The 26,975-nt window shown below is 40.3% G+C and overlaps 1 protein-coding gene across 5 annotated transcripts in view; it reads right to left on the bottom strand.

The window, feature by feature from the left end:
• Positions 1-26,975, bottom strand: part of INPP4B (inositol polyphosphate-4-phosphatase type II B) — a 463,330-nt gene that overhangs the window by 87,119 nt on the left and 349,236 nt on the right. For all 5 annotated transcript variants that reach the window (XM_007668427.4, XM_039913682.1, XM_029076612.2 and 2 more), the window contains exons 16-17: positions 12,900-13,077; positions 4,245-4,448 (exon numbers count right to left, since the gene is read on the bottom strand). In XM_007668427.4, the coding sequence (XP_007666617.2) occupies positions 4,245-4,448; positions 12,900-13,077 (382 nt within the window). The remainder of the gene's footprint in view (positions 1-4,244; positions 4,449-12,899; positions 13,078-26,975) is intronic.

Genomic DNA, 26,975 nt, shown 5'->3' with positions numbered 1-26,975 from the left:
GAAGACCCCAGAGCTCCATTTACTCTGTGGTATATCAGTTAACTCTCATTTGGGAGAAGACTAAGACTTCAGTGATTGACCCAATCGTGACAGAAAACTGTGACTCCATTCCTCCGTGGAGATTGAGAACTGCAGGTAAGAATCTTAATAGTGGAGCCTCCCTCTCTCAGCTCCATAGCTCTATTCGTTTCCAGACAAAATAATCCCCCTTTCATTAGCCTATCCTAGAATCCAGCTGTCCAACTCTTGAATCAGGATTATCACTCTCATTTGGATTTGTCTCCAGAACTTTCTAAAGTTTTGGAGTCCCTTAAGTGAGATATGGAACTATAGACCTGCCTACCTAAGGATGTGTACAGAGGCGACTTGGCCTGAACGAGTTAATGCACCTTCGGAAAATTCCGAATACATGACTTTCTCCTCCCCTGGGAAGAGCCCGGGTACTGCATTGTGATACATAGAATGTTTTCTAGTCAGAAGGAAATGAAGAACAAAATCTCTTCTGAATAGCAATTTGCGGTCTTATTGTTGCATTATGCAAGGCATGATTTGTTCTCCTCAGAGGTAGGGTCTAAGATGGTGATAGCATCTGACAAGAGGAGATGGGAATATAGGTCCCCCAGGTTGGCTCTGTGGGTATCTGCTTAAATACTTTTTCCTCCACATTTAGTAGTGTTTTGCTATTACTGCACCCATGGCTACCAATTTTGGCAATGTAAGTAGCCATATCAATACTGCTTTCACCCTTTAGCATTAATAACTGTATTGGGCATCATTATAGAAAGGTGCAGTACCAAGTGAACTGTTCAAGTTGATTGAATAAAAATGTATCCTTATGAAGTCCCCCCACAATCCTAAAAGCAAAGTTTCTTAAATCATACATAGAGAAAATAAATAGTATTCACAGATGATTTGAGGGGGCAGGACTGTGAAATATATGCTAAACGTTTTCTCGAATATATTCATTTCTTGAAAATGCACCAAAGTGACAAAAACCTGCACGCTTTCTTTATACAATGTCTAAGCTAACTTTTCTATATTATACAGAATAGCATTTCTCAACCTATAGACTCATTAACTGAAGAGAGCACTGGTTCTGTTTCTACATTTTTCTAATGCGCCTTGAAATATCTTGGCCTTGAATTTATCAATGCAGCAACTCCTAAAATAAACAAGCAGCACTGTGAAGGATAAGACAGTGTCGTAAAATGGTAAAAACTGGGTCAACCTAATAATTTTGGGGGTTGACAACTTCAGATTTTGGACCAACTAATCTTAGAAACCCAGCTGCTGGAGGCATCTGTTGTATTTGATGTAGAGAAAGAAAAGCAATATGTCAATTTCACCGACTCATTGCTGAGGAATAAAATGAAAGTCTATTACTTGGCACAGATTGTCATTAAAACATATTCCTTTGGGGTTTAATTGTTTCCTAACTTCTCAGAAAGATGAACTTTAAAAACAATCAATCATTTAATAACTGAAATTCTGGAAAGACAATCTATTTCGTAAGATTTTCTCTTTAGATTCCTTTTTTACCATATTGACAAGATAATTATTATCCAGATGCACAAGTAATTAATTTTCCATTATAACTGAGAAGGGACAAAAAATCCCTACAACTAATTGAGGAACAACAGCCACACTCTAATGATTTGTAAAAAGTCTGTCTAAATCTTTGATATTCTGCCTTTCATTTGGGAGACTCAAAGTGATTTACCAACCCTGAGCTATTCACATCCCAGCAATCCTAGGTTGCTAAGTTCCCTTTTTCATCAATATTGGATGATGATGGAGTGTCCCGACAAGAATAATGGATAAGCCTTGGTCCTGTGACTTCAGGATTGCGAATCTATACCACTCACACTCTCATTCCTGCTGCTCATGTTCCCAAAGGGCCTTGGAGTGCAATGAGTGAGGTAAGGGGGTTTTTAGCAAAGTTTGAAGGTGGGGAAACTGGTGGCCTGTCACATATGAAGAGATCGGGCGTTTCAGACCAGAGGGACGACATGGGCAAGAGGTCAATGGTGAGAGAGACGACACTGACGTACGGTGAGTAGGTTGGCATTAGAGGAGAGAATTGTTTGATCGTCTCCCATGTTAGCCAGTTCTAAGCAGAACCAGGATTAGAACCCAGATCTCTTGGTTCCCTAAGCAGCGCTCTTTCCACCGGACCAAAAGCAGAACTATCAGTTTAGGATAGAGAAAAGTCAAATGACAGCCAAAATACCACACAGATTTGGTGACTGATGCAGAAACAGATTAATAGCACTCTATTTAGTGCCATATCCTAGCAATTCTTGACCATCTTGAAATGACACCATGGAGAGACAATCTCTTCTATCCCTTTATCATGACAATACAGTATTATGTCAGATTAATGTCTGGACTGTGCAATGTTACAAAGAGAATAAAAACTAAAGCTTCCCGAGAGTTAAGAATTAACTTCACAATTTTGTATGCAATTATGCTTCCAACTGAAGTTATTATCAAAAAAACCAAACTATGAAGATGGCAAAAATCTTTACTTTTTTGTTGTACCTTTCTACTACCACTCCCTGACCTCCCAAACTCAAACCTGGATAGATAAATCTGGAATTTAGGCTCAGAGAGAATCTTCAATACCTGTTTTAATAATCACAGCTTAAATAGAAAAATAAATCTCTCTCCGTGCTAGGTGGGGACCCATTTATCAGTCCCTTCTCCCTGTGACCTTCAAACAAAAGTTCTGCATTTTAATCACTTGAGAGGTGGTTAAATTCAGCCGCTACAACAAGAGGTCAGTCCACCTCTTGCCACTTCTCAAGAACATCCAGTGGTGGCTCATCTACCTCTGCATCAAATAGAAACTGCCATGGGCTTTAAAGCACTCAGCTTGCTCCCTCCTACCTTTACCCACTGATTTTTCACTACAACCCAGCCAGCATAATTTGCTTCTCCAATGGCAACATACTCACCCTAACACGTGACCCCTTGCCCACGTTCTCCCTCTGGCCTGGATCTCCCTTCCCTTCATATACAACAGACCACCACTCTCCCCTTCTTCAGACTTTTCTAAAACCACACTTCCAAAAGGTTATTATTCCTTCTCTTTTATGCACCTCCTATAAACCTGAACTTGAATGCTTTAAGCACTTGATATTCACCCAACACCCCCCCCCCCCACAGCACTTATACACAGAGCTGTAACTCTCTGTCTTCCCGTCTAGATTGTAAGCTCCTTGATTTATTGAGAAGGAAGGAACCCGAGAGGTCTGAAGGAGAGTGAAAGGGAAAGCAGAGCAGAAGTGCTTAATTCATAAAATTCCAGTTATTGTGAACAGTAATCCCAAAAGGACTTGCCGAAAAGAAATGGGACTCCCAAATTCTCGGGATCCAGAAATTTTATGCCAAGTTCTCAGAGAATGCTCATTTTGGCCTGTTATTTTAAGTAATGTTTGAGGAGCAAATAAGGCCTAATACGAGAAGCACAGGCCTGCAAGTCAGAGGACCTGGGTTCTAATCCCACTCCACAATGTGCCTGCCCTGTGACATTGGGTAAATCACTTAACTTCTCTGGGCCTCTATTTCCTTATCTGTAAAATGGGCATTCAGTACCTATTCTCCCCCCTACTTAGACTGTGAGCCCCATGTGGAACAGGGACTGGGTCTGACCTGATTAACTTGTACCTACCCCAGTGCTTAGAAAGAGCTTGGCACTTGATAACTGCTTAACCAATATCACAGTTGTTATTGTTAGTACTAATTCATTCTGGGGACAAAGCCCCAGTAACTTTGCGGAGCTATTTGCCTGAAAGAATAAATGATCTTTTCCTATGAGTTTCCCAACACGCCTACGGCAACCAGAGTGGCAAATGCAGACTGACTGCTCATAGAGAATTGCGTTGCATCTTAGTAAACAATCTTGAAGATCATTTTGTACCCAAAACTGCAGAAAACTCAACTGCTTTCATACAAATTCATTACAAGCCCTGGATGGACAGGGATTGTCTCTCTTTATTGCTGAATTGTACTTTCCAAGTGCTTAGTACAGTGCTCTGCACACAGTAAGCGCTCAATAAATACGTCCGAATGAATGAATGACCAATTAATCAAGGTGAGAAAAAAGTAGCAAACCCAAACACTATTCAATACTCTAAAATGCACTTACTGGTTCCTTGGCCGAACCGGCTTTTTAAGTTTATTATTGCGTCTTCCTTTTCAAGGCATAAATCGGAGGGCAGGAATGGGGGGCGGACACTTACCCACTCCTCTTCGTCATATTCCGAGTGGTGTGGAATTGAGTCCTGGCGTTGGATCGGAGGTAGGTGGCCTGGGGGGCTGCTCTCCTCCATGCTGCTCCCGGGTGTAGTTGGCTTTTTGAGAACACAACCTGGCCGGGCCGTGTAGAGTGCTAACAGGGCATTTCTGACCAACTGGTCCTTGAAGGTGTGCACAAAGAGCTCTGTCTAAAAGATAATCAACAAGAATTAAGACCAGCATTTCAGACGCTGATATGCATCTCTGCATTTAGGTGTGAAAAGGTCAATCACGGATTTGTTGCTACTTAAGTACCGTGTATGGCAGGGGAAGTATATGAGGAAGACAGAAAACGATTTATACCAATCAACGGTGAACAGTGCAGCTTGGGAAGGCTGCCAAACACTGGAGCAACTCTGTTCTGAAAGAGAATGCAGAAGTACTACAGACACCATAAAGACCATCTGTCTCAGCATCCGTTCTCTGCTTCCAAATCCCATCTTTAGAGGCAGGTTTCAGGGGCACAACCACTTTACCAGCATCAAGTACTACTCTTTTTAAGTAATTTAAAAGAAATGTTAAGAAAATGTGTCATTAGTCAATTCACAGTTAATGTTTTTAACAGATTAAAAAGACTTAAAAAATCAGAAGGATCACAATAACGTTCAACAGGGATGGCAGTTCATGTTTTCCAATATAGATTTAAATTTGTTCTTCATTACTACTCTCTAAACCGATTCTCTACCAGTTTGTTTCAGTAATGTTCAGAGCTGCCATCGACGCTATGAAACACAGCATGGAGGGTTTTATAGTAGCTAGTGGTAAATACCCAGAAACTACAAGAGAAATGACAGTTACTTTACCAAGAGGAACTTTATGGCTGTACTTTACTATTTCCTGATGAAATGCTTAATGGCATCACCCTATAAAACAGTGCAGGACACAGTAATTGAATTTCTGTATTATATCATGCTTAAGGTGCACGTAGCCTTGGCAATTCACACAGCCAAGAATGAAGTAAATAGGCTGAAACACTGGATGGGGCTTCTTGAATTCTGACCTCTTTTCCTAGTGAATCCAGTCTTCTAACCTTAAAATGGAGAAAATGATAATCTTCCACCAGCTTATTGAATTCACAGGAATCTATTAACTCTGTTCATCACCCTCAGTGAGCCACCCTTTAATGGAAGGCCACCTCAACTATACAGCTCAATGCTCTCACTAGAAATATTCAATATCCTTCTACCTTCATGTTGGGGCCTTCTTCCTCAAGAGGTTACTGTGTCTCAACCTCAATATGGTGACTGACTCGAATACTCAAAAGAACAATTAACTTCCAGTGAAGCACTGTTACTCTCTCATTCATGTCTTTTAGTTACATAGAAGGTCCTGTGTCACTGACAGGTCTTCCTCCCATCCAACACATACTAGGTCTCCATAAGCACAGTTACTGCTGCCCATGTCATCATCCTTCCTGCCAATTCCCTTGGCTACTTTTGAAATAGACAGTATCCAAGGGGAAGTGTACTGTGCTGAAGATAAAAGAAAAATTTGAAAAGTGCTAGGAACAGAAAGAGGAAGCACTTCTGCAAAGTTCAGCAAAGCAATTTAATACTAAAAGGGGAAAACTAAGTCGGATCATCCATGACATTTTACTAGAGGAGGATAAAGGGATATGTGAATTTGAGAGAGCTGCACACAATCTTAGAAGTAAGGGCAGTTTGAAGATTGAGAAAAATCACAAAAGAGCACTGGATTTCTGGGTTGGTTTTCAGATAGCTAGAGTGGCCACTAAAACAAACTCGTGCAGCTGTACTGATGTGTCGCAATAGGCATTTTCACATCATCTTCCATGTAGAATAGTTACGGTAAAATGCTGGATTGAGGTTTCTTCCATTTTGTTTCAGGAAAAGACTTCACTGTTGATGGACTCCTTAAACATAGTCTGCTTTTACAGGCAAACATGCTTTCTTCTAGGTCCTGTTCTACTTCTCGAGCTGTGATGCTCCCACTATGGAGAATGAACAGAGGAGGTGCGTACGGGGTTGATTCTGCGAGACTGCAATATGTTCAAGCATTCTTGATGAATTTATCACTGACGCCATCACTTCCTCCCCTCTAGGGCCTAGACGGTTGCTATGGTTGGCCATGGCTGGTAAAACTAATGTTCCATAATGAGAAGCAGCGTGGCCTAGCAGATAGACAGCGTGGGCCTAGGAGTCAGAAGGATCTGGGTTCTAATCCTGGCTCTGCCACTTGTCTGCTGTGTGACCTTGTGCAGGCTGCTAACTTCTCTGTGCCTCAATTACCTCATATGAAATGTGGAGATTAAGACTGTGAGACTTGGACTGTGTTCAACCTGATTACCTTGGATCTACTCAAGCAGTTAGGACAGTGCCTGGCACATAGTAAGAGCTTAATAAATGCCACAAAAAAGTAGTCCACTGTTTAATGCCAACAGTTTCCCTGTTTCCAGTGCCTCCAGACAGAATTAAGGAATGAGAAGGATTCTTTTATGGCATGTCAATCAATCAATCATATTTATTGAGCACTTACTGTGTTCAGAGCACCATCCTAAGCACTTGGGAGAGTTCAACACAACAATATAATAGACATATTCCCTGTCCACAGCTAACCAAAAATCTACACACCTGACACTCCTTCACTAAAAAGGAAACCAAAGAGATAACACCATTATATAAGGTGCAGTGAAAGTTAGAAAGGAGATGCAATTTGTTTCATAATTAATAGGTCAGGACATAAGTTCATCAACTCTATCAGGCAAAAGAAGAGAACATGGAGGAATGCTGCTCCCCACAAAGGGAAAGCTGGTGGCTGAGAAAATAATGAGACTCTTCATGATTTTTCTCCCACTTTTTTTTTCAACAAAGATCAAAATTGAGTAGCTCACCAGGTCTAATCCCATTTGGTTTAGAAGAAGAAATAGAAGAAAAACTAGAAGAAATGGTTAAAAGGGTATTTAAAACATACAGTCAAAAATTTGGAATATTTTAATCAGCAGGACCTGATAACATACACCTTAGGAGATGTACTGAATGGGTAGGTGGCTTTGCAGAGCAGAACACTTAGGGGATGAGTGTCTAAGGATTGAGAAAAGGTAAATATTGGGCTCATCTTTAAAAGGAAGGGATGAAAGATGCTGGTAATTACAGACTGATCTTCACTCCTAATACCTGGGAAGAAACTAGGAAAATGCTAAAGCATAAACAGTTAATTTGCAAATGGCCTGTAACTTCTGGAAAAAAATTGGTCCAAATAGCCCCAATGCTTCTTCATTATTTTTTTAGATATTTATCATTTTTGATTATTTTAATTAATGGATATTTTGGTCTGAATCGTTGACTGAAGGAACACAAAAAACACATCTGTTAACTAACATGAAAGAATTCCAGAAGTTTAAAGAATAGGGTAGACCATAATCATCAACATTATCAATGGTATTTATTAAACACTTATTGGGTACAGAGCATTGTACTAAGTACTTGGGAGAGGACAATATAGTGACCTGACAGTCTTGTATAATTCAGATAGCTGAGCAATTTAGTGTCTTCCTTATATGTATGGCTTCTATCATGTGTATTAAACAAGCGTATTTATGCATAAGACTGAGACACTTGATCTACTTACAACCTAACTGTCAGTATTAAAGGGAGATCCTTATAAATGTCACCGGGAAAACAGAGGTCTCCATTATAAAAGGCTTAAATATTCTTATTTGCAATAAACCATGCCAGATTACCTCTGATGTGAATGAGATCTGATGTCCAAATACGTAGGTGAGTTAGACACTATATGTAAATGTGGCAAAAAAAAAAAAGAGGGCATCAATTCCAAACCAAGTTGAAAGTCTATAATGCTGTTGTGTCCAACCTCACAAAGCACTATTAAACTTGGACCTTATTAAAGAAGAATATTCATGATTGATTGATTAATTGACTGAAGACTCATCAGCTTCTAAAGTGGTGTCACTGGCACAGCTTACAAATCATACCCAGTATCAAACAGCAGGACAAGATTATCAACCACGTGTCCATATTGTAGCTATGGGTCAGAGACGACTTACAGCATAAGACAAGACAAGGTCCCAGCACTTAAGACAGTGTTAGACACATAATAAGTGATTTAGTAAAATAGTATGTATTTTTTTAAAAAAAATACTAAAAGCATAAGGTAGAATAAAGAGAAAGATGAGACAAGGGTGCTTGAGGTCAGAAAATCGCCTAGGAATAATGCAGGGGAAAGTATGAAAGGAGCGAGGAAGTGGGGAGGAATCGGCAGTTTAATTTTTACTTACTACAGGGCCCAGCCATCATGTTGGGAATGGTCCTTGAACCCAAACTAACCAACTGTGAGCCTGTTGTGGGCAGGGACTGTATTTGTTGCTAAATTGTACTTCCCAAGTGCTTAGTAAAGTGTTCTGCACATAGTAAGCACTCAATAAATACGATTGAATGAATTGCAGTAAGTCTATGGGGAAAAAATGCCCCACACGATAGGTGCTCATGATCCATCCATGTTTTTGAAGCGCACATCATGGCTGAATTGTATATAATTGTGGCCATTTTGGTAAAAAGTTGGTATCCAACCCTGAGTTCAGGAACCAAGTCCCAGGTTATATTACTATTCCTACGAAAAAATTGTTTCTTTCATTTGCTGCAATTTAAGATGCAGTTTTTCATAAGTAGTTGAATCACAAGTGCTTCAAATTCTTAGCACCGTGTTCTGTACATAGTAAAAGATCAATAAATACCACTGATTGGTTAACTTATAAGTCCGAGAGCTGCCTGAATGAATCAACTAATCAACTGCCTAAGACATCCTGGCTATGACTGCCTCTTTCCATTTTCCAACTTGTTTCTTGCCTAGTGAGTCACCTGCCTCCCAATCTGCCCCCGCCCTTTTTTTTATAGAACAATTTTAATTCTTAGTTGATGTGTTACTTAATGGTCAGTATCACATTTTTATTTCTGCTGTAGGTTTCCAAGACGGTCATGGTATGGTGTTAGCATTGCTGGATCACTGATACACAAATCACTGTTAATTCCAATTTTTAGCAAAAAAGAGACTAGCAAAATGATTCCCTGTGTTTTTTTAGACTACAAAACTATTCATTTCTCTTAGAGGTATGACTTCTTTTTAATGAATACATTCAAGAAACACCTTATTACATTACAATATTGACAAAGTATCTGCAGATTTTAAAATGCCAAAGATAAAGATCTCAATCCAGGAAATGAAATCTTCCTCACTCTAAGGACCAGGCAGTCTAGGAACATTAGTCCTCTCATTCCAGAAGGGACTTTAGATATATAATAATGTCTACCCCTTAGACTGTAAGCTCACTGTGGGCAGGGAACACGTCTACCAACTCTGATATATTGTACTCTCTCAAGCGCTTACAGTGCTTTGCACATAATTTGTGTTCAATAAATATGATTAATCGATCAACATTAATGGTAACACTGGACTCTAGAAACAAGAAATACTCAGGTATTAGAAAAAAATTTTCTGCCTCAGAGAATAGTGCTGTCAAAGGACTTCAAAAACTCCGATAGTTTCTTTCACAGTAAATACATCCTATGTTTGTATATGTTTTGCTAATGAGTTGGACTAAAAGTTTTCCATACTCTTATTACTTATCTGTAAAGCATTTTAATTTATTCTTAAGGGAGAAAAACAAATAGCCATTTCAGTGGGGCAAAAATTTCCTCATCTTTATCGACAAGCAGCAAGACCCTTGCAACTTGAAAGAAATATGTTTTGTTTTGTTTCTCTTAAGCCCCAGTGGATTGTTATATCCAGAGATTATATTAAAATGCTAAAATTCCACTAAGAAAATGATTTCAGGTGAAATACAATTCCCAGAGTATACCACTCTTGAATTCTGAATTCAACTAAAAAAAAATCTTGTAATATGCAAATCTCAGTTAACTTTGTAAATTCTTGAAATTCCTGACATGAATAATTCTTATTAAAACTGCATGACTTGCACAGCTAACTCTCAAAACCTCTTCCCAGTTTCAAGTGATGACAGAATGGTGGATAGACAAATTGCTTATCTAATTAATAGAATGGCTTGAGGGGGAAAAAGTTTGAGCATCACTGAATTAGACATGGAAAGAAAATAAACCTTTAAAAGAATCACTGCAGTAATTTGTAAATGATGTATGAAATGACAAATCCCTGTCCGCTGCATAGGAAGAATATAAATACAGATCTGCAATCCCTGTGGCAATGGGCTATTGGCTGTAATTTTCACCTTAAATACATCCTAACATTTTACCAAACTTAAGAATTTCAAAAGAGGCCAACAAAAGCCCTAATTACTTCATCTTGTCATCTAATTTCCTTTATTTCTCTTTTCAACCACTTTCCATATTTACTTTCCTCTCCTATCCTCCTCCACAAAGGCACATTTCTTGGTACCTGAAAGCCAGGAGAGAGGGTTTCTGCACATACAGATTTTTAGATAGATAGATAATCTGTATATCATGATTACAATTGATAATGGCAGTAAAGATAGTGCTTTATAAACTCCCCAAAACAACCCAGATGCTGTAGAGGCCCTTAAGTTTTGAAGAATTTGATCTGAGTTGTTTTTGATCACTTGACTAATAAAGCATCACTTCAGTTTCTAATCATTTCTCTTTCTCTTATGGTCTTATCTGGGTCAGTCCAATTGGTTCAATACATAGTAACCTCAGGGATGAATCTTCAGGGCAATGTGATTGTGTTTTGTGAGCAGCAGAGTAGACTTTGCCTGATCAAGGCAGGGAACACTCTTAAGCTTCTCCTGGAGAAGTGATACTGTAGCATTTACATGGCGCCTTCTCGAGAAAATGCTCTTGAACATCAAACTAATTAGTTTGTGAAGCAACTCTACCAGGTAGGTAAGCAGAAGTATTATTTTCCTTTAAAGAGAAACAGTGTGGCCTAGTGAAAAAAGCACAGGCTAGAAGTCAGTTCAACCTTAACGATGCTGCTAAAATCCACTCTTTCTACTCCAAACTGTTACGTTAATCCAAGCACTTATCCTCTCCTGCTTTGATTACTGCATCTGCCTCCTTGCTGACCTCCTTGCCTCCTATGTCTCCCCACTCCAGTCCATACTTTGCTGCCTGGATCATTTTTCTACAAAAACATTCAGTCCATATTTCTCCACTTCTTAACTACCGCCAGTGATTGCCCACCCACTTCTGCATCAAACGGAAACTCCTTATCATCGACTTTAAAGCAACAAATCACCTCACTGCCTTCTACCTTCCCTCCTGGATTTCCTAATAATAATGTCGGTATTTGTTAAGCGCATACTATGTGCACAGCACTGCTCTAAGCGCTGGGGTAGATACAGGGTAATCAGGTTGTCCCATGTGGGACTCACACTTCTGATCCCCATTTTCCAGATGAGGTAACTGAGGCACTGAAAGTGAAGTGACTTGGCCATAGTCACACAGCTGACAAGTGGCGGAGCCGGGTTTAGAACCCACGACCTCTGATTCCTAAGTCCGGGCTCTTTCCACTGAGCCACGCTGCTTCTCTAATGAGAGTTCCTATTCCTAATAATTTCCTATAAATTTCCTATAATTTCCTAGTATAACCCAGCCTAAAACACTTTGCTCCTCTAATGCCAAACAACTCATTGTATTTGATCTTCTCTATCTTACCTCCAACCTCTCGCCCACTTCCCACATCTGGCCTGGAAGCCCCTCCCTCTTCATATGCAACATGATTACTCTCCCCATCTTCAAAACCTATTCAAAGCACATCTCCTTCAAGGGACCTTCCCCAACTAAACCCTCATTTTATCTTCTCCCACTCGATTCTGTGTCACTCTTGCACTTGGAGTTTTATCCTCTATTTGCCCCTCCCTTAGTCCCACAGCACTTATACACATATCTGTAAATGTATCTCTTTATAGTAATGCCTTTCTCTCTGTCTAGACCGTAAACTCGCTGTGGGCAGGAACATGTCTTCCAACTCAATTATACCATACTCTCCCAAGCACTTAGTAGAGTGCTCTGCACACACTAAGCATACAATCAATATGATTGATGGACTGAGTCAGGAGACCTGGGTTTCTAATCTGCCCCTCACCTGGTGTGTGAATTTAGGCAAGTCACAGATTATATATGCTTTAGTTTCCTCATCTGTAAAATGGGGATTAAATACTCATAGACAGGGAACCCCATATGGGACAAGGAGAGTATCTGATATGATTGCAGTGTGCTAAAAGCTTAACAAATACAAGGTATTATTATTATTATTGTTACTATTATTCACAGAAAACTGGGGCAGAGCTGATAGAAGATTTTCCTAAAGTCACTGAAGGTACATGAATCAGAACGGATAAGCTCTTTTAATTGATATATATGTAATCACCTCAGAAAAGTAAAGAAAAATTCAAATTCCTCTTTTTAAAGACCAAAAAATTCAAAAACCAATCCTAGTCTCCAGGTTTTTTTCCTATAAGAAAAAAGAATTCAATATTTGAAAAGTATATAAAACCAGAGCATTCTTATCCAGTGACAATATTTAGAAACTTGGTTTTTAAGAATATTTAGCATTTCTTGTTGCTATGAAAGACAATGGGGATTTGGTTATTCTGTTTTTTTCCACTATCGCAAAGATTTGAATCTTACTTTTTCTGAAAGCATCTTTAAAGAATTCTTCAAGCTGTCTGGAGAATGCTGGCTTGCAGAATTAAGTAGTAGGTCTGCATGGGTTGATATGAGAGGTTCTAGTTGATTGATGTTGCTGAGAACTTCCTTTGCCTTGGCTGTATTTTCAGGTGAATAGTAAATAAACTGGTATCCAGTGCTGTAAAATCAAACGTTACACAAAAACTGTTACCCATTGGAAGAATTACCCCCCTAATTGCAGAAGGATCAGGGCCAATTCTAAGCATTGTTACCATTTATCAATTCAGTCAGATGTTTCAAAAGTACTTCAAAACCTGGCCCACGATGTGATTAAACAGTTGTGTTTTTGGAACGTAAAGTATGCCACCTTTGCTGAAAAACCAAGCAGGTTCTTCCTGATTAAGCAGGCTAAATAATAATTTTTAAAAACTTTTTATTTCCAGGTTTCTCTGGATTAACTGTACTGGAGCAGGGAGGGTGGGGAAATGGTACTATTTAGTAATTTTAAGAGGGTAAAAAAACACTATTAGTGGCATATGCGTTGATCTTTATTATCCACGTAATGACCTCAAGGAGCATTAAGCTCCTGTGAATTTCCCCCTTATGCCTTTATTGGATTATCACTTAACTGGTAAAGTTATCTGAAATGAATCTTTGATGTTTAATTGATGATTCAATTTTTTTTAATCATCCCCAATGATTTGCTCAAATAAACGGTTAAGGGATCGGTTGTTTCTGTGAAAGGGGCCCCAAGTCCCATTGAAATAGGCCAAGAGAGAAACTGAGTCAAAAGACAGTGGGAACTAGCAATGTTATGACATTCCCACATCTCATACTTAACATTGCACCCAATTTGCAATTATTCCCAGTGCTCCTCTAATCTGCCCAGGCTTTTGGTGAGAACCTTCTGGAGGGAAGTACAGTGAACCGACATAGGCTTGAGACAAAATGAAGAGCAGAACAGAGTGGTAGCACTCTCTTCTTCACCGGTCTTTCAGCAAGATGGCAAGGAACGAGTCTTAAGCTTTTGTCATACTATTCTAAGCGCTTAGTAAACAAGACATTTTACCCAATCGACGCACGATAAACTCCTTTACTACTGCTACTATAACTTCTCTCATGGTTCTTCCTAATTCCACTCCTTCCGCTTATCCCTTTACAGTTCTTCCTGATTCCCATTCCTCCATTCACTCTACCCAAACTCCTTTCCTTAACTCCCTAGTCCTTGAATCTGGTAAATCTCCCTCATGGTAGATTACTCATTTTGATTTATCTAATCTTTCTCCTCTCATGCTATCCCAATACTTCACTTTACCCTTTCCCAGGGATTCAAAACACTGGTTTGGGGCTCCCTTTTCCTGCTCACATTACATTCACTGACCACCAGCCAAGTCCCTTCTGACTGGCACTCTTCCCCTTAATCTGCTCTCCAATAAGAGCAACGAAAAAAAAGAAACTCTTTGGCTCCTGATACTGAGTCACTTCTGGAACTCTCTTAATGTCTCAAGAAGTGTATGGATACCCATACCAGAATGACTTTATCACAGAAATTGGACTTTCTGAAGAGGGTGTGTCATTGGAGATGCTGTGGGTCAGAAACGACTTGACGGCAATTGAAGAAGAGTTTTCCCCCTTTAGACTCTAAGCTCATTGTGGGAAGGGAATGGGTCTACCAACTCTGCTACGCTTTACTCTCCCAAGTGCTTAATACAGTGCTCTGCACACAGTAGGCACTCAATAAATGTGATTGAAGATGAACACTTTACTGAGTGAATTAAAATAGTCAATTCCACTCACAAATGTGATGTTGGCATCGGAATACAAAATAGGGCATAGAGTGAATAGAATCACTAGTCATGAAGAAATTTTGAGCATATATAAAGAGTAAATGAATACAGCTTAGTTATACAGTATCCTGAGGCTTAATGTGTCATATTTCCAGGCCTAAAGCTTCCCAAATAAATAGATATGGGAAGAATGAAATTACCTAGATAAAATATAGCTAAACTTTTTAATGTGCAAGTGAAACCTTAAAATGAGCCCAACTCCTACATTTTGTATTAGACAAAACTAGATTAAATCAATGTTCTCAGAGTAGGTTATTTGTATTCCTTCACTCTACACTATAAATCAGAGGCAATTGAGAAAATGGAAATTATGTTTGATGCATTTTTTTGCATAACAAATAAACAGAACAGCAGATACTGGATTTTTCGATGTTGGAGGATGTCATGTGATGGAGAAACTTTATGAGATCTATGGCCAATGCAGTAACATTCTTCCACATGATGCCTAATCACAGACACACACGTATACTTAGAACTCTGATGAATGTGTCCTTGAAAGGGGTTACAGGTGGCAGGCTGTGATTTACCTTTGACAATGAAGGTTACAATTAGATCAAACTCAAGGGTTTATTACTTCAAAATTCTAGGTCTTTCTGTAAAACCCTCCCATTCCAAGCACAGAGAGAGGAAGTAGGTTGAAAGGTTGAGACCCAGCTAAATAGAAGTCCTGTTTCTTACAGTTCCAGTACTGACATAGGCAGCATTGTCATGGAAATGCAATTTACACTCACATTTCAATTGGAAGCCAATTTCAAAGACAAGGAAAACTTGAACAACGAATGAGAGCCCCTAATAAATCAAACTATTACCTGACATCTTCAAAGACAATTTAAACAAGCTAAACTCCAAGGCTCAAGACCTAATACAATCTGTATGCTTTTATTGATGGATAAGTGAAGGTAAATTAAAAACCCCAATGGCTCTGGCTGAAATAGTTCTTAACATATCAGTTTCATAATAATAGGAAAACCATCTCTGATGTTCATACTTCATACTTCTTGACACACACAGACATATGGACTGCCATAACTCCACAGCTGCAGGTAGTTATGTGCACCACACCAGAGGCCTGGGAGCTATTGCTGAGAAACCTGGCCATTCCTATTGTCAGCCACATCTTTCCAGAAGTTTCTTGAATGGATAGAGCCAATACTGTTCCATCAGGGATGGGAATCTCCAAAAAAGTATGTCCCCAAAATAGCCAAATCAGGAGAGGCAGCAGTAGCTGCAGCAATCATTCAGTCAGTCAATCGAATTTCATTCTTTCGATCGCATTTATTGAGTACTTACTGGGGACTGAGCACTGTACTAAGCAGAGGAGGAAGCAAAGGTGGAAGATGGAAGAAACTGGTCAACTCTACCTCTCAAACTACCTGCAGCTGCACAACCATAATATTAATTTAACTGTAACATTCGTTAAGTGCTTTTTACGTGCTTGGGTTGATACGAGATAATCAGGTTGGACTCAGCACCTGTCCCATATCTCTTCTTTATGTCATCCAGTTGGGAGTGAAACTGGTCTCAGTGGCTATTTTTGGGTACCCCAGTGCTAGGCATAATCCTTGGTATGTAGTAAGTATTCAACAAATACCACTATTACTTGTAAAATTAGGAAAAGAGTGCATCTCCACATTCTCTCCAAATCCAATTCAGAGTTAGGCCACAGAAGTTTTGAAACTGACCTTGATGGCTCTTGCTGGGAAAAGGGAGAGATGTGCCTACAGTGAATGGCACTTAAACTAACTGCCCTCAGTTGAAAGGACAGACAGCCCGATTAGGTCTCTATGTCAACTTCTAAGTTTTTTCATTTCACTCTTCCAAGTTCCATGAGGAGCAACATAACCTAATGGATAAAGCACGAACCTGAAAGTCAGAAGGACCTCAGTTTTAATCCCAGCTTCACCATTTGTGTGCTCTGTGACCTGAGGCTAATAGCTTAACTTCTCTGTGCCTCAGTTACCCTATCTATAAAATGGAGATTAATACTGTGAGCCTCATGTGGGACAGGAACTGTGTCCAGCCTGATTTTCTTGTATCTACCCCAGGGATTAGTATAGTGCCTGACACATAATAGGAGTTTACAAAACACCATAAAAAGAAGAGTTCCCCATCATCTTATTTCCTTTATTTAACTTTATGCCATGAAAATTCACTCCGATTTGCATTTGGAAATGACAGCTACAAACAGGCTACTACAAATTCCTGTAACAGCAGCCTAAACCTAATCAGTTAACCCGGATTAATCAGTTAATCGAGCTGGCGGTCCGCCGCGAGGTGAGCCACCGCCTGTCCCCGCCCCTGCCCTCTCGGCGCCCCCTCGATGCTCTTAGCTGAGTGTCCCTCCTGTCCTCTTCCTGACTTCCCTTTCACTGTGGACGGTACAACCATCCTTCCCGTCTCTCAAGCCCGCAACCTTGGTGTCATCCTTGACTCAGCTCTCTCATTCACCCCACACATCCAATCTGTCACCAAGACCTGCCGGTCTCACCTCTATAATATTGCCAAGATCCGCCCTTTCCTCTCCACCCAAACGGCTATCTTACTGCTACAGGCTCTCATAATATCCTGGCGGGATTGTTGTGTCAGCCTTCTCTCTGATCTCCCTTCCTCCCGTCTCTCCCTGCTCCAGTCTATTCTTCCGCTGCCCGGCTCATCTTTCTGCAGAAACACTCTGGGCATGTCACTCCCCTTCTTAAAAACCTCCAGTGGTTGCCTATCAACCTACACACGAAATAAAAACTTCTCATTCTAGGCTTCAAGGCTCTCCATCCCCTTGCCCCTTCCTACCTCTCCTCCCTTCTCTCTTTCTACTGCCCACCCCGTAGGCTCCGCTCCTCGGCCGCCCATCTCCTCACCGTCCCCTGTTCTCGCCTATCCCGCCGTCAACCCCCGGCCCACATCCTCCCGCTGTCCTGGAATGCCCTCCCTCCTCACCTCCGCCAAACTAACTCTCTTCCGCTCTTCAAAGCCCTACTGAGAGCCCTCCTCCTCCAAGAGGCCTTCCCAGACTGAGCTTCCCCTTTTCCCTCTGCTCCCTCTGCTGCCTCTCTGCCTCCTCTTCACCTCCCCTCAGCTAAACCCCCTTTCCCCACCTTCCTTCTGCTCCTCCCCCTCTCCCTTACCCTCCCCTCAGCACTGTGCTCATCCGCTCATTTGTATATATTTTTATTACCCTATTTATTTTGTTAATGAGATGTACATCCCCTTGATTCTATTTATTGATATTGTTTTTCTCTGTCTCCCTCGATTAGACTGTAAGCCCGTCAATGGGCAGGGATTATCTCTATCTGTTGCCGAATTGTACATTCCAAGTGCTTAGTACAGTGCTCTGAACATAGTAAGCACTCAATAAATACTATTGAATGAATGAATGAACCCAAAGTCTTTCCCAGCGCTAAGGCAGAGGGATATACATCACAGAATGAACAACTGACAGAAAGTGACTGGAAAATGTTTCTCTCCCACTGAGATCACTAACACCTAACCCTGTCAAAGTGCCTGTCTGTATCTCTCCCATTTCCAAAATGAGCTTTTACTTTAAAATGACACAGCTTTACTAGAGGGCTCCCCTTCTTATGTATTATTTCAACTGTTCTCTCAATTCTCTCAGGATTGTTTGAAAAGGAAGAAAGCCAACAAAACATGAACTGGAAAGCAGCGTGGTGTAGCAGATAGATTACGGGCCAGGGAGTCTGAAGGACCTGGGTTCTAATCTCAACTGTGCCACTTGTCTGCCATATTTCCTTCGGCAAGTCACTCAACTTCTTTGTGCCTCATTTGTAAAAATGGGGTTAAAACTGTGAGCTCCATGTGAGACATGGACCGTGTCCAACCTAATTAGCTTGTCTGTACCCCAGCACTTAGTACAGGGCCTGTCACAAAGTAAGAGCTTAATAAATACCATAAAAAATGGACTGCATAAGGAATATCTGGGTTCTTCTGTCAGAATTGGACTTGGAGAAGGGTGGGTGGAGAAAGAGAGCAAGGAAGAAAGCGTGTGGCTTTTTTCTATCAAAAAGTTGATTTTAATGTTACAAAAAGACCCACTAGAAATTACATACTTCATTTCCTTCCCCTCCTCTTCAAAGCAGACCAGGAATTCCTATGTCCTTCAAGCTTTATATGAGGCTGGTGAGGAAGGAAGAAGGGAATTTGCCAGAAATAAGGTGGTAGAAGGAAGACCAAAGATTAGCTCTTGTTCCTCTTAGTGGCTCTTCTCCACACCCTGACATATTAAAGCATTGAATACTTTATATTTTGGAAAAATGTGATTTAACATACCACTGAAGGTAAGACCCTAGTCCAGTCCTCCAACTACTAAACAAAAGTCCAATGTCCCAAAATTGGTGCTTATGTTTCCACACTGACAGCAAATGAAGAGTAAAAATGATATTTCAAAGATCTAGAGAGACTCAGACCTTTATCACTATCTGGAAAATGCATTCTTATGAGAAATAATGATATTTCAAGGATCTAGAGAGACTCAGAGCTGTTTCACTATCTGGAAAATGCATTCTTATGAGAAATTCCAATGTATTTTATAACCAATAACCCTAAAACATGAAAAAAGTAGACAATGCTTGCTGTATGTTGGCATAGTGGATATAGCACAGGCCTGGGAGTCAGAAGGTCATGGATTCTAATCCTGGCTCTGCCACTTGTCTATGTGACCTTGGGCAAGTCATTTCGTTTCTCAGGGCCTCAGTTAACTCATCTGTAAAATGGGGATTAAGACTGTGAGCTCCATGTGGATGGGGACTGGGTCCATTAAGATTTGCTTGTATCCACCCCAGTGCCTAGTACGGTGCTTGGCACATAGGAAGTGCTTAACAAACACTATAACTATTATTACTTTCACATATATGTGTGTATATACAGTGTGTAAGTAACTATACATATACATAGGTTTGTGTTTAAAAAAAAATGCTTCTTTTTCATCAAGACTTCTAAAACTAAATTAGGATTAAGATTCATTCATTTACAGAAGGGAATGATCAGACCAATGATTTGGCTGAGCAGTCTTTAAATTCATGATTAATCATTTTGAAAAGATGCTTCAGAACTGAAGGCAGAATAAAAGGAAATGGATGTAAGATGCCCTAAGGGCAATTTAATAAACAAATGAATTCCTGGACCCTAAGAACAAGAGACAAGGTGCTTACTAATGGTGGTGATGGAATTTCCTATTCTAGAGATGCCGGGAAGGTCAGAGTCTGGCGTCTGTCATAGATGGTTCCTTTCCCATGAAGGGGAGTTAGCTAGTTGATCTCTGAAAGTACTTTCCAGCTCTTTAATTCTAGGTTGCATCATGATAAAAATAAAGATAATATTTATTAAGTGCTTAGTAAGTGCTAAACACGGGGGTACATACAAAATCATTCATTCACTCATTCATTCACTAGTATTTATTGAGCGCTTACTATGTGCAGAGCACTTTACAAAGCGCTTGGAATGTACAGTTCGGCAACAGATAGAGACAATCCCTGCCCATCGATGAGCTTACAGTCTAATTGGGGGAGACGGACAAAAACAAGACAACTTAATCGCAATAAATAGAATCAAGATCATCAGGTTGGACACAGTCCCTGTCCCACATGACACTCCCAGTTTAAGTAGGAAGCAACAGAGGCACAGAGAAGTTAAGTGACTTGCTCAAGGTCACCCAGCAGACAAATGACAGACTCTTCTGATTCCCAGTCCTGTGCCCTTTAAATTAGGCCATGGTGCATAAAAATTGTGTAGGTTTAAATAAATTAGATCATTAGCCAGGAATTGTAATATATAAAGTTTAAGCAAGCCTTCTGAGAATAATGAAGAAAAACACAAGGCAACAGGAAAAATATTTAATTTGAAAACTGAAACATAATCCATTTGAGACCTTACTACTCTGAAACAAGATGAGGTTTTTAATCTATTTTTAGTCCAAAAAAAAAGCCATCTTAAAATGGCACATTAAGCAATGTGCACAAGCATTCTAGAATCTGAGGCTACTTAACATGTCTCTAACTCAGAAATGCTGGACTAGGGAGTGAGCAGAGCATCAGGTCTTGAAGTGACTTTCTTTTACTTTTTTTGGTATTCGGGTGTCTGCCTCTTTCCTCCTCTAGGTCACAGACCTTTTCTCTCTGGCCTTTAGGTGTCTTATTTTCTGATGCCTCAGTCTAACCACCATATGCCTCCTCTGTGTATCTTAAAGGAATTGTAAAAAATGGGGATGCAAAAAACAAACTGTTTTAGTAAAGTGTTCTGTTTTATTTCCTCAAAGTAAAACTCAGGTTCTTCAAAACAGACATTTTAAAGGAAAAAAATAAGCAAGAAGGTTATTCTATCTTATTGTTTCTGTTCAAAACATGTTTTTCCAATATTTTATAATGTGCCTTAATTATTACCCCATTTATTACCTTAAACTGGCTTTGTTTATCTAGTTGACAAACTACGTGCAATGGTTTTAAAGACTGAATTAGGGAATCTGTCCGCCTTTCTGTGGAATAAGCAGAATCAAAACTGTTTTCCTGTCTTATACCTTTTGACTGTTCTAATACTGGAAGCAAAAGCCTGGGCTGGAGTCAATGATGGGGTGATTCATTGAACAATGGCAACTAGGCCTATTTTTATTTCAACAATTCCTCAGCTACATTTCTTTTAGAAGCCTACAAAGGGTAAATGATTGTGGGATATGGACAGCTGATTAGATATTTCTCGGAAGGCTCTGAGAATGTCTCTGAGATTAATAATAGGTAGAATTAGCATGGCTCACTGGAAAGAGCATGGGCTTTGGAGTCAGGGCTCATGAGTTCGAATCCCAGCTCTGCCACTTGTCGGCTGTGTGACTGTGGGCAAGTCACTTAACTTCTCTGTGCCTCAGTTCCCTCATCTGTAAAATGGGGATTAAGACTGTGAGCCCCACGTGGGACAACCTGATTCCCTTATGTCTACCCCAGCGCTTAGAACAGTGCTCGGCACATAGTAAGCGCTTAACAAATACCAACATTATTAATATTATTATTATTATATGAGCCCATTTCAAAGATGCATGAGTGGAACTGCTTTTATATGGACTATTCTGGGTTATCTTTTATATTTCACTCAATATTATAGAATACCTTCCTTGCAAAGGGAGGAAAGCCCATGGAGCATAGAGATGGCATTCCTTCAGTGCAAAAGCGTGGGGAGAAAAATATTCATCTCCTTTCCATCCCAGTCCATTCTCAGGGAACCAGTGCAGTCCAAGATGCTAGTCTTTGGGCTAACGATAGGTCTATTAAGGGTGGGACAGAGGAGGACGCTTTAGAGTATCTCCCAAGGACATAACTGCTATTACTATCACGTTAGTCTGAGCACTTATCCTAACCCACCTTCACTACAGCCTCTGTCTCCTCCCTGCTTCCTGTCTCTCCTCACTTTAGTCCATACTATGCTGCCCATATCATCTTTCTACAAAATCAGTCACCAAGAAGTGTTTCCTCATACCTCAAGAAATTCTAAGTGGGTCATCCATCCACCTCCACATCGACATCTAACAAAAACTCCTTACCATTCATTGGCTTTAAGGTACTCAATCAACTTGCCCCCTTCTATCTTATCTCTCTGATTTCCTACTACAACCCAGTTCGTACACTTGGCTTTTCCAATGCCACACTACTTATTGTACCTCGATCTTGTCTATGTTGCCACCACCCCCAGTTCACATCCTTCACATCCTGCCTTTGCCCTGGAGTTCCCTCCCCCTTCATATCTGACATTCAATCAGTTTCCCCACCTTCAGAGCCTTACTAAAATCACATCTCCAAAACGTCTTCCCCAATTAACCTGTCATTTTCTCTTCTCCTACTCCCTCTGCATTGCCCCCATACTTGGATTTGCATCCTCAGCCCCACAGCAATCATGCACGTATCTGTAATTTTTTTATATTAATGTCTGTCTCCCCATCTAGACTGTAAGCTCATTGTGGGCAGGGTATGTGTCTAACAACTCTCTCAAGCACTTAATAAAGTGCTCTGCACACAGTAAGTGCTCAGTAAATATGATTGACTGATTCAAAGAACAACAGTCTTCAAAGAAGATTACTAATTCATAATTTAAGGGTATCTTTTTTCTTCAGCAATCATATTTATTGAGTACTTACTGTGTGCAGAGCACTGTACTAAGCACATGGGTGACTACAATACATCTGAGTCGGTAGACATGTTCTCTGCTCACAGTGAACTCACAGTCTAGAGGGGGAGACAGACACTAATATGAATAAATAATTTATAATATGTAATTTACAGATATGAACATAAGTGTTGTGGGGCTGAGGAATGTTTCCCATATGTATCTCTCTAGGGTTTTGGGGGTGGGAAACAGCTTCCAAAAAGACTGAATGATATAGGAATTGTTCAGTTCCTCTGGAAGCGTCGCGAATCCGCGATCATTTCAATTGAGAACGAGTTCTCTTTCATCAGAGAGGCAGGTAGCTGATTTCTCATAACATCAATTCTACTTATACCACATATTTGGGATGATGTCCACTCATTTTTCTTCCCCATAACATTTTCTGTAACCTTTTGAAAACTAAGATTCTGTCCAGTTTAGCTTATAAAACTAGCTGTACAGAAAATAGTTTTATTGGCCATTGATTTGTTAGAGGACTCCAATTTCAGCTGCCTGATGCCTTTAGAATGACAAATATTGAACACATGGTTAGGCTAATAGAAATCTATTCTCTTCTATATTGTATTTATTATAAAAGGCTCCCTCATTATTTTACTGGAGTACAAAACCTTTACTTGGACAAAATAAAATCCAACTGAATAAACCTATCAGAGTTCACTGTAGCTTAAGAAAAATGCCATTTTCAGTGAAGAGGAAATATTTTACCTGCTTTCTGAAAAGGGATAAAGATAGCAAGCCTTCTTTGGAGCTCTTTATTGAGCAAAAAGAAAGCATGTCTCTTCTTGTCCACTTCCTAAATTGGGAATAGCAATCCTGAAAACTTCACTAGCTCCCTCCTTTGATCCTCCGCCTTCTCCTCTTCTCCTCTGAGAATGCTTTTTTGTGTCAGTTGTCCAGTCACCATCCCCTTGCCTCCCAGTTTGAATCCTGAAACCTGCTTCAGCACATTTATTTTCATTTTAATGAATCATTTTCTCAAAAGGGATGATTTTATTCAGGAATTCTACCTTGCCTTTCTATATACTTGTAATACATGAGTTCCAAATGATATTCACGTTTACCAAGGTCACTGACCGACAAATTACAAATGGATGAATCGCACCAGCCCTCTGAATTTGCTCCCAATTGCCACATGAAGTCTGCTTCACTATGACCAGGCTAACATTATTAAAACATGTTGCTCTCTCCTTTGTAGCGTGAAAAAGACTAATCCTCCCTGCTAGCCAACAACTGCAAGCAAGATGTCAAACTGTCATCCTGATACCTAATATCTTGCTGTTTTTCAGCATCCATGAGCCTTTCCTCAGTAAGAATTCCTCAAGGACTCCTTTTAAGAAGCTTTATTTAATATTCTTCTCTCACCCTAAGCCATAGCATCCCTTCAATCATCTCTACTAGTGACCTTAGCACTCACAGATGTAGGTCTGCTCAAATGTAAGCCCGTCAAACGGCAGGGACTGTCTCTATCTGTTGCCGACTTGTTCATCCCAAGCGCTTAGTACAGTGCTCTGCACATAGTAAGCGCTCAATAAATACTATTGAATGAATGTATTTGACAGCGTTGTAAATATTGCATTATTTGTCTCCCTCAAAATCCAAGTTTCTTGTGGGCAGGGAATGTGTCACTCGGTTATTCTGTATTTCCCAGGTACCTAGTGCAGTATACCACAACAAGAGAAAACCTGATCAGTGTCACTGCTATTGCTAAACACTGGCCCAATTTTGGATTCCAGGAACTGAACCTTCTGAGGTGAACTGCAAACCCAGGGCCCCTGAGGAGATTTGACCCATCATGGCTAAGGCCCACATGGTAACTCCCATCTCCCTTTTCAGAAGATCAGATTACGATTAACTGGAAGGTTTAAATTTTCTGGACCACAAGGGCTGGGGATACTTCAGCATTTGGTTAGTCTTATAAAGGATCTTAACTTTTCCAACCATTGACAGGACCTAGGCCTAATCAATAAAAGCCAGTCTCTCTCAAAGTCTTCAGGACAAGTAGGAGACTGAGGCAGATGAAGTCAATCTAGAAAGGCTTTGGGAGAAAATAGGATTTTAAGGGATGGAAAGAGAAAGAGACATGCAAAAAAAGATCCTGAGGACAACTCTCCTGAAGATGCCAAGGTGAAATATGCAGGCACTAGATGACTTTCAAAATGAAAGTACCGCCAGGAAAAGGTAAAATTGATAAGTGGCTCTGGAACTTGGACTTACTACAGGGTTTTCTGTGTGATTTTATGCATATTTTTCCTTTGATGTTGGTGGGTTTCAGATGTTCATCCCTTTATTCCCCAGGCTGCCCTAGTCGGTAGAAAAGAGTTATTTGAAAGTGAACAAGATATTAGTCCCGACTGCCACCAATTACCCATCAGGCTGCTGCTGTAGGTGGAATGATTTTTGTGCTCAAGTGCATTCCTGCTAAACCCTGGAGAATCTTAAATTAAACCCAAATAGAATTGTCTTTTTTAAAGTTTCTAAACTTAAAGTTAAGAACAAAAAAGCATTTAAGGAAAAAAACCAAACATTTCCCCTCTCCTGGGCTATAAAGAGCTTACAGTCCAGAGATAAGCTTAGTAAATATTTGACAAATAATAAGTGCTTAGCATGGCATAGTGGATAGAGCACGGGCCTGGGAGTCAGGTCAGGGGTTCTAATCCTGGCTCCACCACGTGTCTGCTGTGTGACCTTGGGCAACTCACTTCACTTCTCTGTGCCTCAGTTACCTCATCTGTAAAATGGAGATTAAGCCTGTGAGCCCCATGCAGGACAGGGACTGCATCCAACCCAATTTGCTTGCATCCACCCCAGTGTTTGGTACAGTGCCTGGCACATAGCGCTTAACAAATAACACAACTATTATTATTATTTACATGTAATGCATAACCCTATTTATTTTGTTAATGAGGTGTACATCCCCTTGATTCTATTTATCGTGATTACGTTTTCTTGTTTCTGTCCGTCTGTCTCCCCCAATTAGACTGTAAGCCTGTCATTGGGCAGGGATTATCTCTATCTGTTGCCGAATTGTACATTCCAAGCACTTAGTACAGTGCTCTGCACATAGTAAGCGCTCAATAAATACTATTGAATGAATGAATACAGAGGTTCAGTTGGCCTTCACAAACGCTGAACCCTATTCTACCACTGACTAGTAGTGTGCCATTTCAAAGCCCTTGGAAATCTATTCCTCATTTGCTAAAGGTTTGAGCGATCAATCAGTGGTATTTACTGAGCACTCACTGTGTGTAAAGCACTGTACTAAGCACCTGTGAGAGTACAAAACAGTAGAGTTGGTACAGAGGAACCTTCATGGCCTAATGAATAGAGCATGGCCCAGGGAGTCAGAAGGACTTGGGTTCTAAGACCGACTCTGACACGACTTCTGTATGACCTTGGGCAAACCCCTTAAACTTCTCTGGGCCTCAGTTGCCTCATCTGTAAAATGAGAATAAAGACTGTGAGCCCCATGTGGGGCATGGACTATGTCCACTCTGATTAGCTTGAATCTTCCCCAGTTCTTAGTACAGTGCCTGGCACATAGTAAGCATTTAACAAATACCATTAAAAAAAGGAGGTTACAACATAGCCAAACATTAGAGGGGAAATGATATGTATGTAATTGCTGGGGGTGGGGTGAATATGAAGTGCTTAAGGGGTACAGATCTAAGTGTACAGACAATGCATACGGGAGGGTTAATGGGGAAAAGAGGGATTAGTCCGGGAAGACTTCTTGGAGGATGTTAATAGGGCTTTGAAGAGATGGAGAGAGGTGGTCTGTCAGAAATACTGGAGGAGGGATTTCTAGGCCAGAGGGCGGACATGGACAAGGGGTTAGCAGCATGATCAAACACCTGGAATATTATTTGGCCTCAGAAACTGAAATATGAATGTGGCTTTAACATTCTTAATGAGAATCAAAGAGCTTTCATCTAGGACAAGAAATTAAATTCATTTACTTTTCAATTCCAACCACTCTAGCAGGGATGGAGAGGGGAGTATGCTGCTGATGTCAGTCTATTAAGGTTGCTCTGTCAGAGAACAACTCCAGTGGTTGCCTATCAACCTCCGCTCCAAA

Source organism: Ornithorhynchus anatinus, chromosome 12, assembly GCF_004115215.2.
Source record: "Ornithorhynchus anatinus isolate Pmale09 chromosome 12, mOrnAna1.pri.v4, whole genome shotgun sequence".
NCBI lineage: Eukaryota > Metazoa > Chordata > Mammalia > Monotremata > Ornithorhynchidae > Ornithorhynchus > Ornithorhynchus anatinus.
This window is presented reverse-complemented; position numbering and strand designations above follow the sequence as displayed.